General features: G+C 43.7%; 1 protein-coding gene across 2 annotated transcripts; it reads right to left on the bottom strand.

Moving 5' to 3' along the window:
• Window positions 1-649: 649 nt before the first annotated feature.
• On the bottom strand, window positions 650-12,868 carry LOC125739516 (cystine/glutamate transporter-like). 2 transcript variants are annotated; one of them, XM_049009704.1, is made up of 13 exons: window positions 12,709-12,868; window positions 12,026-12,305; window positions 5,876-6,002; window positions 4,436-4,551; window positions 4,206-4,331; window positions 3,998-4,097; window positions 3,875-3,918; window positions 3,585-3,718; window positions 3,091-3,194; window positions 2,918-3,014; window positions 2,566-2,715; window positions 2,144-2,321; window positions 650-1,515 (listed from the first exon to the last, which is right to left on the bottom strand). In XM_049009704.1, exons 2-13 carry the CDS (start codon window positions 12,246-12,248, stop codon window positions 1,451-1,453), a joined length of 1,464 nt encoding a protein of 487 aa, XP_048865661.1. In that variant the 5' UTR covers window positions 12,249-12,305; window positions 12,709-12,868; the 3' UTR covers window positions 650-1,450. The 2 variants fall into 2 exon arrangements, with proteins under 2 accessions (XP_048865661.1, XP_048865662.1); XM_049009705.1 differs by having other exon boundaries at window positions 3,585-3,708; window positions 3,874-3,918; window positions 12,709-12,866.
• Window positions 12,869-14,759: the final 1,891 nt, after the last annotated feature.

Here is a 14,759-nt window from a genome sequence, read left to right as displayed (position 1 = left end):
TGACACGTCTGACTCTTCCACAACCATAGAGTTGCAATGCCTCAATAGCTGGCAGGTCCTGCAGTGGCTTGATAAGTGAGTCTACTACAGAAACAGGTTGGGAGAATGAGCATCTGGGCACTACTAGCTACTTGTTACTATAAAGGCCATAAAGGTTTCCCTTTATTGTTGTTAAAGACTCATTCCTACTTTATATATATACATTATGGTAGGAATAGCTGTGATTGCAGCACCACTGCTGGGCTTTTCAGCTACAGAAGAAACAAATCCAGACCAATATTTTGTTTCTTGCTCCTTTTCGGCCTGTTTTTACAGTCTGCGAAGTCAAACTTTTCTGGGAAACTTTCACAAGGGACTGAATAACAGACATCTATTCTGCTGGTGCTATGTGGTCCAAAACGATGGTATTCATTCTGTATTTTAATGTAATTCAACTTCTGCCACCCATGTCCTGGACAAGGAGATAAGTGATTCACATTGATTGCATTGAACTCCCCCTCCCCCCTCCCCCCTCCCCCCTCCCGGGGCCATCAAGCTCCACTGCATTATGGATGCAATTGTACAGATGGATCACAGTTTTGTACGTATCATGGATTTTGGGCCAAGGTACAGATTCAGTATCTTTCAGAAAAAATCAAAACACATCACCTTTTAATTAAACAATGAATGCTTTATTTTTCCATATAAGAAATCGCTTTACTCTCAGAAGCATGACTGACAAGGTCTAGTTTCAGTCTACTGTATGAGAAGAACAAGAGAAAAAGATGCAATTATGGAGCTAAATATATATTTATAATCAATATAACGTGTTGCTATGGAGCTAAATACACATAATATAATAAGATGTTGGTGAAACAATTCTTATCGAGCTAAATATATGGTTATAATCGATAAAACAAATCTCTGTTGAGCTCAATATACATTGATAATCTAATAAAGCAGTTGTTATACTGTTAAGCTAAATGTAAACAATTTTTTATAGTAAAAATAACTTTTTAAAACATTTGTAGGCTGATTTTGTGTGAACGCATGCAGCAACAGTTAGGGTGAACTTACAGGGTGATTTTAAACAGCATCATCAGGCTTGCATCATCGGGCAATCGTCGAGCAACATGAGGTTGGAATTAGCATGGAAGATTGGATTTCGCATGTTCTGTGGAGCTGAATGTACAACGTGCATGTAGCCTACAGGGCAATAAGCAAGTTTTGGAAATGATAGGAAAATTCGGAATACCACGGTTCACATGTATATATTGAACCATAGGGGATGTACTGAATAGTTCAACGATATACCGTGTACCACTGCATCTCTAGTGCCTATTATAGATTTTATATTATATTCTGTCACCTATTAAAGTTATGTACTATATCGACAGTTTTTCTTATGTCACTTTTTCATTGAGCTAAAGGTTTACACAGGAAGTGGATGTGATGAGTATCTCTGAGGGCTTCAGTATGTTTTGACCTCCTGCTGGATCACCTCCAATAGGATCTGAAGATGCTTGGTGCATGACTCTGGAAAAACATTTATAGGTTGTGGTCAGCAGCTATAAACATCATCAAAGCACACAGTAATATTCTGAAAATAGATGCAGAAATGAGCCTATGAAAAATGGCAGGCTGTATTGGCAAAAGAACCACACGCTGTTATCTGTCTGGTGACATTATAGGCGCTTTACCACCGAAGTTCAGGAACCTATTTTATAGTTCCGAGTTCCTGGGCCATCTTAACTGAAAACCTTAATAGTTCCAGGCCTTTTTATGCTTTCCACTGCACAACAGGAACTGTGACCATTATGCTAAATAATCATGGGAGACCCAGAAAGTTGTTATGTTACTTACTGGGGGGATCAATAACACAGTCCAAAAATTTGACACAGTCCATCTGTATTGGTTTAAAATAGGCCAAACCATTTCATTTCTTTAAGCCCTACCCTGTAGTTCCTGGTAGATTGAAAAGTACCTACTGTGTAATAGGGACTAAAAAAAGGTTCAGGAACTACCTCGAATGAACTACAACCAGTTCCTATGCTGGGAACCAGACAGAAGTTCCTCATTCCTCAAAATGGTTCTTATTCCTGTGGTGAGAAAGCGCCTTATGATACTGCAGCTCTCATGACTCTTTGGCTTTTGCATCACTCACGGATGGCCATTCTCCAGCGGACAGGTAGGCGCTGCTGGTGCACAGTCAGGTAGTACACTGGCACGCCTGACAGTGTGACTGCACAGCTGCTCCCAGTGTTCCAGGGGTCTGAGTACAGGGACATGCCCACAATGAAAAAACATACTGCAGTGAAGCTGATAGTAATGGCTACCGGCACCTGAGAAGGTAGAAAAAAGAAAAACAGATAATTAAATCACCAGGCTGCATTAAGAATGTGTCTCAGGTTTCCTGGTTGTTGTTATTTATAGTTATATTTTCTAAGAATCAAACCATTTTTCCTTGGTGTAATTAATAATTAATCAAGGTAAACCCTATGCAGCCATACTGGAATTACCAAGAGTAGCTAACAAAAATATCGAAATTACCAATAGTAGCTAACAAAAATAATGAAGTCCAGTGACCTTGAAGGGTCTGGAGTGGAGGGGGAACCTGTAACGGTGTATGAGCAATCCCAGGGTTGTCATAGCAATGAAGAGCCAGCGGGAGAAGGCGGCATAGTTGATCAGCTGGAAGAGCTTGCCTCTAATCAACATCACCACCACCAGCGGGTACTGTGGGGACAGGGAATAAAAAGTGGAAAACAAGGGATTTCAAGGCCGTTAAACCAGTATGTGTCCATTTTCATTCTCACAATGTGCTCTTCAGATACTGGCTAGCCAATTGTACTTCAGAACTGGGGATGTACTTCTGTAAATCTAAAAGCACCATGGCACCTTCCGCATTAGTGTACTATGATGATGGAGCACTGCTTACCAGCATCAGTACCGCTGGCAGGGGTGTCTTTCTGCGGATGTGAATCATAGAGAACAAAGCGGGGAAGTGGCCTTCCCTGGCTCCCACAAACAGCATCCTGAGACAGAGAGGAAGGTCATCAGGCTTCTCTCCCAATGGGACTCAGTGCAGGTCCTGACAGGGAAAACATCTACCTGGATATTGCAAAGAAAGCCCCATTGAGAGACCCCAGGCAGGATATGGCCACCAGTATGGGGATGATGGATGCGATGCTCTGCAGAGAGCGGTGGGCAAACGTCTGAAAAAGGTAACAAAGTATCACTGACCACATTCCTAGCAGCATATCGTACATCGTCATGTGACCCTAAAACCCTTCATATACATCATAATCTGCTCTGGTGGTCTCTCATATTCAATGGTAAACTTCTATATTGTAAATATAAACACAAAGGTCTATATGATGCATTGCTTTTCAATAAAACTGAAACTAAGAATAAGACAAATGCACGATTTTATTTCCTATTGCTCTTAGTGAGTTGAGATGGGCCACCCCAAGACATTAGCAAACTTAGTGGGTGCAAATTTTGACAAGGGTTGGGGTTAAACCATCACTGCAAATGAGGTTCACAGTGACTAAGTGTATCATTGTAGCAAAATTAAATGATGCTTTAAGTACAGCAGTACTGACCATAGCTACGGCATCCGATGCCAGTAGCTCAGCCGAGGTCATCACCGTGTAGTATGACACATTAACCAGCACATAGCACACAGTTACTGTTACCATGGAGATAACAATCGACAGTGGGATGTTTCTGACAAGACAGAAAAAGAGGAAGAACCAGACAAAACCATGCTAGTTATCATAGCAGGAATCATCTAACAGACAATAACACGCCATTCATGTGGTTGCATTAGTCACAAAGTGCATCTGATTCTTCCTGAAATGCTTCATTTTAGAATTAGGCTTCTTTTGGTACCTGTTGGGATTGATGACCTCTTCTGTGACACAGTTCAAATAAAACCTGTAGGGAAAAGTGAAATCAATTTCTCCAAAAAGGAAAGGTTCCTTGGTTAAAACAAATCTGATGTTACCTGACCTACCATCCAGCATAGGCGTAGAGTCCAGAATAGAATGCCAGTGGGAGTTTGGTCACTGTTAAGGACTCAGAGTCAAAGGCATTGCTGAAGTTCTTCAATTCTCCTGCGGAAAGACAGACCACTGAAGATAAATTCCTGTTTTGCCAAGACTGTCATAACAGGCCTGTGGAAGAATGCACTGCCCGCCATGCGTCCACTGGCATGAGCGTACCTCTGGCCAGCGCCATGACGCCAGGGACAATGATGAGGATGAGGGCGAACACTTTGATGAAGGTGAGTGTGACCTGAATTTTGGAGGCCAGTTTCACGCTGCAGCAGTTAACTGCCACCACAAAGGCTGGAGAGAAGAAGAAAACACCATGATGTACACAGTACATGTGTATCACAACATGAGGGTGAAGGTGGAAGAGAGAAAAGCACAGAGAGCAAAGCTGTACTCACTCACGGCCAGCAGGCTGACCAGCTTAATCAGGACCCCGGGTGCGGCACAGGGGGCAAAGAGGGGCTCTATCACATAGCGACCAAAGGCCAGGGACACCACGGAGGCTGCAGCTGGTCTGAGACAAAAGACCTTTATTGTCATTGCACAGGTAGGAAGCACAACAAAATGTCAATCTTCACATATTCTATCTTGCTCTCCTATGAAAGACACACTGCTGACCCCAAAGCTTGGGGTTGGAGTACAAAGTCAACTATTTATCTGACTACTCAGTTGGCCATAGGATTTGAACCAACGACCTTTCAGACTTAGGCATGCTGTACTAACCCACATATTAACACACCAAGACTGACCATTTACATCTTATGGACAGCACAGTAATCTCTGCTAGGTTTCAAATGGTGCTTTTCCACTGCCAGCAAGAACTGAGCTGTATCCAAGCTGTACCGTAAAAACAGACAGTTTCCATCTGGGGTGCCGTAAGTCTGGGGGAAATTAGAACGAATCCAAGGCCCCCTTAGTAACTGGGGTTCTAGAAAATTTGGAAAATAATTGGATTGGTCTGGAATGGAGGGCCCAAAATCTTTAGCAACGCCTCTGGTTTCCATTTTGTAAATTAGCCAAAGGTAAGTGAGTCATACCCGCACTGACAAGGCCTGCTTACTAGCAGGGCCGAAAGAATGACCAAACCAAGCTGGTTGTGTCACCTCCATCTACAGTGCTGATACCGGGATTATATGAAGGAAAAAAGGGAATATTCCATATATTATTCATTATTAGCAGTATCGCACATAGCGATGTATTGATGCATTTATGATCAGTAGGAACCTGAAAATTTCCGACCTACTACTTGAAAAAGTAGTAGAGAAATGCTGAACGGAATGGACCCGTAATGCAAATTTACGCAAGCTAATGCTATTTCAGCTAGCATTCAACGCTGACGTAACATGCCTTTTCTCACAGACATGCTAGTGGAAATTGGCACATAGTAAATCATGATGGGCACAATGTGAACAGAAAATAAGCATCTCTTTGGTTCTACGTCACTGTCACTCTCAGCAATGCCTTCCTAACGCTCATAGGGCCTGACTTCCCCAGCTTTCGACATCCTGCACCCGACTACGATCCTTCTGCAGTGGAAAACTGAAGTGAGCTGGAACCATGCTGTAACTAGTGTCTCTTCACGGTACGGGTTGAGTGTGGCCCGGTTCCTGAATGCCAGTGGGAAATTGCAAAAAAGCCTTTCTTCCACCACTACCAGGAATGTTCATGGTCACCTGATCACAACATCACACCAATCTCCAACCTATTGATATCTCAATGTGATCTTTTCAATAGATTTCAGCTCAAAGATAAACTTTCTGCATTAAGCATGCAAACATATGAACCAGATTTAACGTAATCCTGTTAATCATGATATCTCAGTCACTCTAAATTTGGACCTGATCACGATGAATTCAACCCAGAGGTAGAGGAAAGCAGGCAGAGGGCCGAACGTCTCCTGCAGATATACGTATTGCCCTCCAGACTTCTTAAAGGTCGTCCCCAGCTCCGCGTAGCACAAGGCACCTGGAGAGTTGGACAGGCAGTTGGAGAGACAACAGATAACAAAAACTTGTGACAGAATTTGAACAAAATCCCGTTAACCATAGAAAATCACAAACTGGCTAAGATAAGTCGGTTTATGCAGCAGAAATTACTGCATCCATTTTAAGTGTAAACTGAACTCATCTTAACAACTCTAGATAAAAATTTACAGTCTTTGTACCTCAAGTTAAATAGTTGACTTGATGAAGGAGATATTGTTTAACCGAGCAGTATATTTTAATGCTACATTAGCTATCTCTCTAGCTCTCTATTTTGACAGTTTTATATCATGTTTATATTCAAATAAACAAATCATGCCTTAAATTAACTGAATACTCATTTTAGATGCAAGAAAAACACAGGCAAAATGTATTAAATAATAATACGAAACACCTTTTCCAACATTTATCACCATTCCTGTTTAATTCAGTATTAAGAAATTGGAATACAAATGTCACTTATTCTAAAATTCCTTTGTCCTTCTTTTGCTATGAATGCGGAGAGATGCAAAATTCAGAATTTATAAATCGTGTCCCATTCCGCTCATGAATGTCACGTCCACACGGGTGGGACGTAGCAGCAGCAGTCGATCTCTATTGATTAGCTCCGCTTCTTTAGCGGATGACACGCAGCACACGTTGCGAAGTATTGTTGCCATGTTTTGGAGCCTTACTGAGCGTTCATTTGTCTTTTCCGGTTGCCCTGACTACTGCGTCCTGCCTGCCTGTCTCACCTGCCCTGCCTGCCCTGTCCTGCGCTCCTGACCCATCTCTGTCCATCCTCCTTCCCCTTCGTTGTCCCGTCCTGTTCCTGCCTGTAAGACTGACTTCCCCGGCTTTCGACCTCCTGCATCCGACAACACTTCTGATTTGGTTTTGTCTGCACCCGGCAAACGAATAAAGCTCCGAGTCTCTCGCAATATGGGGTCTGCCTCCTGCCTGCTCTCCCGTCCTCACAATGAAATGGAATTTGAATTGAACTGGCTACACCACACTGAATTGCAATTTGAACGAATTTAATTAAGAATTTAATTAATTTCAATGAAAAAATTCAATGCAATTGCAAAACACAGATATACTGTAATAGATTTACTTTCTAGATGGCAGATGTATATCTGAATTTGTATAAAAGTGAGTGAATTGTACAGCTGTTATGATTACTTGATTAAACAAAATTACTATTTTTAAAAAGCATCCATTAAAATTTCTCTTCTCATTTACGTGCAGTAAGGCTTGCAGTGGTGGCATGTGTGTGTACATCAACACAGAATGGTGCAGGAACTCAGTGCTACTGTCTAGGTACTGCTCATTGCTAGCAGTGTGATTGTTACAGGGTTAGCAACTATGGCCAGCTAGCTGGCGTGAGATTTTAAATTCAAGACAAATCTGCACACACATTTGTAAGAATGCAAACTGCCCCAATGCTTTTCATGACAGTCCGGACACAGTACACCACATCAGACATTTTCCCAAACAACACACAGGGCCCCAACAGTCTGGAAGCTTCAGTGACACACATGTGCCCCAACATCTAGCGGGGCTGCTTCACAGCTCAAGTTGTAGGCTCACTTTTGCCGCAGGCCAACCGCAGCCATGTGCTTTTGTGTGAGGTAGTGGGCAGACTCCAGCTACTGCCGCAGGTCGCTGATGTTCTCCAGCTCGGTGACTGGCTCTGCTCCAGGGCTTTGCCAAACACCAGTTTGACTGAACTGTGTAGCTCAGCTCAGCACCAGCATGGCCAGTGTGAATTCTGTGTGAGTCCTGCAATGTGGGCCTGCAGGCCCACAGGGTTATTGGCAGATGCTCGGCCCAGTCGTGCTAGTGTTGACTGGTGAAAGGGTGGTGAGGGCCAATCATATACATGCCAATGCGCTTCACGGGGCTGCCACACTGCATGGGCTGGACTGGGGCTTGGGAGCACAGGTACAGGGCCGTTTGGGTAGTGCGGGCATCAGAGCAGTGCATATGCAGTTCAACATCCATGCGGCAGCCTAACCAATAGAACCACTGGAAGGGTCTGCGCAGGGTCTTAGCCACCACAAAGTTTCTGATCCCTGGTGGCCCATCCACGTACCTTAGCACTGCTCCATCGAGTGTCTCCAGGACCATCATCTGCCAGAGGGTATGTCCAGGAAAGGTGCCCTGCCAGCGAAGGTATAGCAGCCTGTTGCAGCTAGCTAGTCTGCCCCACTGGGAAAAGCACGTCCTTAAGGCCAGATCAAAGGCCCTCAACTTTCTCTGTTTTTTTCTACCCCTGCACAGCCAGTTCGGCAAGTGGGCTAAGGAGGAGATACTGTGGGCTGAGGCCTGGGGTGCAGAGATCCGGGTTAGTCATGCACTCCTCACTTCCAGAACCCCTGGTTTCCCCCCAGAAGCATTGCTTCCCTCAGTGGAGTGCTATAGCGAGCTCTCGGCTGGTATGGCCTTTACCGACTGACTCGACTCCAGTCACCCGCAGTGCTTGCAGTCACCCTTACAGGATACTAGGACAGAACGTCCATATTGCTATGCAACCAGCCCTCCCAGTGCTGGATCTGGAACTGCCACCTCGCCACCTAGCCCTTAGGCTCCTTGACGTTCATGAGCCAGGTTAGCGAGGATTGATCAGTCTGGGGGAGGAATCGGCTGCCATAGACATATGGTCAGAAGTGGGACAGCCCCACCACCACCAGAGCAGCTACTGCCACAGGACGAAGTAGTTCCATTCGGTTCAACAGAGGCAGCAGCTGAAGTAGGCAATACACACTCCTATCAGGTTGCAGCTGGGATGGGACTGCTCTAGGGGCTTTTTTAGCTATTGAAAAGTCAACCTCTCCAGCATCCCCTTAAGCACCCTCTCCATGAGACATTCGAATGTAGTGGGCACATTACACAGTCTAAAGGGGAGAACCCAGAACTGACACAGGCCCTGCCCCAGGGTGAAAATCATTTTCTCTCTGACTTCTGGTGTTATTGGTGTGGTTGTCAGTCTCAGAGGGTTTGGGAGAGCAGAGCACTCTCACTGTGCAACCCCTTTCAAATTGCCTTCATTAGTTCACGTCAGAATGACTGGACTCCAAACAAAGACACCTGGCTTGACTGAGGAATACCTCAGTCTAATTGAAGAGGTAGCTTACTGGCTAGAACAGCCCTAGGTGAGGGGCGACCCTGGGCTGTGAGCCATCGCCTTCCAGACGTGGGATGTTCTGGAAGAGTTGGATGACGCGTACGTCATGGCGGAGGTGCATGAAAACCTGTGGTGGCTGAGGAGCGGAGTGGCTGAACCGAATATGAGGCAGGTAGCCTTATACAGCGGACTCCCTTACAGTCTGATGGACTTACTTATCCCTCAAGGACGATGGAGCAATGACAAATATCTTGTACACAACATTTACAATAAAACATAGTTTTATTTTCTTACAAAATATAATAGAACAAGAAGACAGTTTCTCTAAAATACGTTGTTCATTGTATTAACTCTGCTACAGAGTTAACTCTGCTGTCATCTCTCATACTTCCACAGCGAGTGTGGTGGGGTGGAAAGGATTTTCCCCATGAGAAATACTTCTGATTTAATCAGGGGGAACGGATTTTCCAGGGGTACTGGAAAAATCTGGTCCCCCAACCTGCCTGGCCATGAAATTATGAGGGGTGACTGAAAGTCAATGTATATAAACTAGTGATATCAGTACTGAGGTCCAGACTTGCTGTGTGTCTGTTTTAGCAAGGTAACCATATATTCTAGCCCTAAGGTAATAACGTCCCCCCTTCAAATCTATACACAAACGTATGGTTGATGGCTGAAGAAAGTGAGCTACGTATTTCTACGTTAAGAGATTTGTATCACCAGTTTGGCTTCCAGTAACTTATGTAGCTGTGTGCTAGCGTAGCACACCATGCATCACAATGTTTTAATAGAAATGGATTATGTTTCAATGGGTACAAAGACATACTATACGTGATGTCCTCAAAACAATACTACCGCGTTTTTCTTTATTTTCCCAGCAAACACCAGTTACCAGCAATTTCAATAGTTTCAATTATCTTTAAATAATACACAAATATCGGAAAGACAGGCGACGTTTTTGCATAAATGGTCTGTCTCCCTCAGCACATAGAAATGGCTGTTCCCCTTCCCCGACCTAATTTGAAATAAATGAACGAACTTTCCTAACCTACTAACGAACGGACCTTAGTCGCGAAGCAAGGAGCGAAGTCAAGAACGCTATATAAGAAGCCGAATTATAAGTTCACAACGCTGTCAATTAAAAAAAAGAGGCCCACCCACTTTGACAGTTCCTCCAATCATAATGCAGCAGCCCACAATGACAATTGACAATTGATCGCAAACTGGATAACATCATGGAGAAGCTCACAGCTTTGCAAAAATTATTGGATGGCGGAGACCAGCGTGGACATTAGGGGAGCTGAAAAATACAGCTTCTCGCCCAGAAACCCAAACAACCCTATCCTATCAGGTTTTGGCTTCCCCCAATCAGCATTGGCCTCGGCCAAGCCCGCTGCTGAACTAACAACTCCCCCAGAAGAACAAGGCAGTGAGACTCTCTTGCATTCCTCTCCCCCAATCCCAAGGACTCAACTCACCCTCCCCCCATCCCATGCCTTCGCCCTTCATACCCCCAGGCGGGTCTGTTGACCAGCGCCCCTCATGGCTGCAGGACCGGATGGCTGTCTGTCTATGCTGGACTACCTCTACCTCCCCCTTTCCCTCACCTATTGCAAGTTGTGTCATTTTATGTTGTAAGGTGTAGTGACCATGTGCTTATGTTGCTGAGATGTTTTTTTTCGGTTCCTACAATGTCCTCCCCACTGGAGTACAGTCTGGGGGCTGTTTTTTTATTCTCCTCCTCTCTCCTCATGTTATTCTGTTTCTTTTCTTCTCTCTTCCCCTGTCTCCCGACTTGTCTGCCCCCTACTGTGATGTTTGTGTATATATATGGTCGGGTTGATGGCCAGTGTTTTCGCTGGTACTTGTGACTAGTGGCATGGTGTATTGCAACAGCAATAAAGGGTTCTCATCATCATCATCATCATCATCACTGCTCCATTTACTCCCAGAGACGCTGATGAAGTGACGCGTTGAAACATTTATCCAATGAACTAGATTTACTGCACTGAAAACAGAAACTGCACTTCAATGGGTTGTATTGGACCGTGTTGCTTCAGGAAAGCAATGTGCGAGGACATAAATCACATTAGACGACCTGCGAGAGATTATGGCTGATTGTGAACTAACTATCCATGAACACGTTGAACACGTTCTAGCCTGCTTTTCCTAATGTTAGTGTAAATACTGCAGTACATATTTGACTGAATTTTTCATGAGATTTTAGAGGAGGCGGGGCTTCTCTTGTAGTCTTGTAGCAATTGCCATTGCTAAGCTGACTGAATATAAATGTGCTCCCTGTGAAGGGCGCCCCATATACAACATATAAATATACGGACGAATACTCGATTAATCATCAGTCATAATGGTCGATTATTAATATAAACCACAGTAAAGGCCTAATTGAAATATCAATTGGCATTTTCACAGCTACACCCACACTATGCATATGAATTTATGTGAATTCTAATCCCTTTTAATTCTAAATCCTTAAATTCAAATTCGAATTCCAACTCTGCATCATGTTTTCAACCACAATTCATAAACTGAATTAGAATTTAAGGACCGTTTCTCAATTCCTTTCTGAATGGTGCACAACCCTGGTTCCATGCATTCCTCTAGTAGCATCACGTGTCTTTACCTTCCCTGAATGTTATGTTGCATTTCTGGTCATTGTATAGTCTTATGTTCTTGCTTTGTTAGAAGTTGCTGTGTAGTTCCTGGTCCAATACTGCTTTCACTTGTACTTGAGCTCAGCCCAGTCACACACATACTTATTTGTATTATATTTGTATATTCGATATTGCCTCACTTGTACGTCACTTTAGACACAGGCGTCCGCTAAATATGTAAAATGTAAATGTAATGTAAATCCATGACAGTTACATGTGTACTCTTACCGGCCATGGAAAGCACTCCACACAGTGCCCAGACCAGCAGGGAGACCCCCACGCTGCCGCTGTTCTCCAGCACCCCCTTAGGCGCGATGAAGATGCCGCTGCCCACCACTGTGCCGAGGACGAGTGAGGTGCCGGTGGTCAGGTCAATCCTCCTTCTTAGGTACACAGCGGCATCGTCCGACCGGCTCTCTTGCCTGCCATCTCCCTTTGCACTGTTCCCCATGTTAGATGCGTGCACCTCCTGACTAAAACTTGACTGCGCCCTCAGGCATCTGCATACCTGAAAAAGCAACACGGTCCGTTAATGATTCTACCCATGCAAACACACACTGGTTCGAATCGACATTTAAGTGACATTTAAGGTCACTTTGTGAACATCAGATTTCAAACATGATCGTCTGCTGCTGGAGCTTTGAAAAGTAAAATTTGTCCCCAAACCGTTCAAATATTAACAATCGTCACCAGTGAAGGAGTCCAAGTAAAAAGGGAATTTATTGTTGGAGATATTCAAATGAATAAATCTGAGTTTTGAAATTTGCTTTTAAAAACTCACCCTCTGCGTAAAATCCTGTAGTTTTAACTTTGATTACTTTATCAATCAAAAGAGACCATGACGTAAGACTAAAAATACATATTAGCCTAATAGTAATTCAGAATTAAGACCTCTTCTGACTGTCACTTACTGCTTGAAATTGAATCCGATGCAGGATTGGGGAATAAGAAGCCCCCTATGAGATCCAGCACACCCTTTCGCCGGCCCTCGATGGTCTGTGCAGTAACCACGGCGACTCAAAAGCATACCAGAGGGGGGGAACAGAGCTTGCGGTCTTTTGGGATCCCAGCGCTAACTGTGCAGTGTCTGAACTTGACATAGGAATCTGACTCGAGCTATAAAAAATATTTCACATCAATGTACATAACAGTAAACAATAATAATACTACATAATAGTAAACAACAAATAAATTGAACGTTTTATATATATATAAAACAGTTGTGTAACACCTGTAAACCAGGCTATGCTTTACATTCCGTAAAAATTACTGTAGCATAATATTAATATTAATAATAATAATAATAATAATAATCCATTGGTGGCAGAGAAGCCACAGTCGAATGTTTAAACATGTTTTTGAAAGTGCTAGTTTATGGTTTCAATTTTAAAGGTGCTAATATATGGTGCTTTAGTTCATGAGGTATTTCTACAACGGGTTGGGGGGTGGGGGAAGTGGCTAACTCTTACTTACTCTAACTACTACGTCAGTATACCTGTGCCGGTCCTTGGCCTGTTAAACTACACATCTCCCATGGTTACGTTTTATATCTATTATGTACCCATTACCTAGCAAGTTGCAATGATTTATTGTTTTATTTCTGTGATTCTTTAAAAAATGACCATGTCTGGGTGTCTCTGCAGATCCTTGACCCGTTAAACTGGACCCCACCCAGGGTTAGTTTTAATGACGGTTAGGTAACCATCACACAGCAAGTTGCAATAGTTTAACCGTTTTGTTTCTGGAATTTATTCAGAAAGTACTGTAATGATCACACGACAGGGAGTGCCTGCAAAAGAGAACTTTAATGGACCCTGTTTAGCCGGAACCCACGGCAAACACAAACCAGGACAATGAAAACACTGCCAGTTAACTGCGCACCATCTAACTCCTACCTGCTGCCCAATTGCCTGCCAATACTCCAGACGGGTTTACTCAGTAATCAAACAGTTCATCAAAAAGGAATTTATTTGCAATACCTGGCTGTAGCTTCCTTGCTTGTACTTAGTTTTGGTCATATCCTCCTACTCAGTCTTGGTGGTATGGTCTTGCCACCTCGCAGTTTCCTGGTTCTATTTGGATTGGTTCTGGTTTAGCTTTACGTTCTGGATTCTGTTTGCCACTTGCCTAATCCTTCTTCAACTCAGCATCTTCTCCTTGGCTATCCCCATTTTCGTTCAGCATAGTCTGCATCCCTAGCAGTCAGTAGTCCTGTCAGCACTGAGTCCTCTAAGACCAGGCTGTTCGAGTGGAAAATCGAACTAATTTGTAGCTAATTTGGGGTGTATCCTTGTGCAAGTTTCAAAACACCTCATTATGAATTTCATAAAGTTAGGTTTTTTAAATCAAACAAATTGTTATATTGATCAGAGCATTCAGTGGCCTTAGTGCCGGACAAGGCCCATGTGCTTGTGCATGGCGATTGCTATGTGAGCAACCCCTCAGCAGGTGGCGCCCTACGCAGTTGCCTATTTTGCCGAATGGGGTGACTGCCACGGAGTGGCTACCTAAACAGTTAAATGATATAAACATATTTTAAAAGTTATAATAAGCCAATTGCTATATTATATGGACAAAAGTATTGGGATGCCTGGCTATAGGAACTTTTATGACATTCCATTCTAAATCCATAGGCCTCAATACGGAGTTGGTTCCCTCTTTGCACTTGTACCAGCTGCCACTCTTCTGGGAATGTTTTCCAGAAGATTTTGGAGTGTGTCTGTGGGAATTTCTGTCCATTCATCCAGAAGAACATTTGTTAGGTCAGGCAGTGATATTGGACATGAGGGCCTGGCTCACAATCTCCAATCTGGTTCATTCCGAAGGTGTTTGATGGAGTTGAGGTCAGGGCTCTGTGCGGGCCAGTCAAGTTCTTCCACACAAAACTCATCCACTCATCCAACCATGTCTTTATGGACCTTGCCTTGTGCACTTGGGCACAGTCATGCTGGAACAGAAAATG

Source organism: Brienomyrus brachyistius, chromosome 3 (genome assembly GCF_023856365.1).
Source record: "Brienomyrus brachyistius isolate T26 chromosome 3, BBRACH_0.4, whole genome shotgun sequence".
Classification (NCBI taxonomy): Eukaryota; Metazoa; Chordata; class Actinopteri; order Osteoglossiformes; family Mormyridae; genus Brienomyrus; species Brienomyrus brachyistius.
The sequence above is the reverse complement of the archived record's forward strand: the minus strand, read 5'-3'. Positions and strand labels throughout refer to the sequence as shown.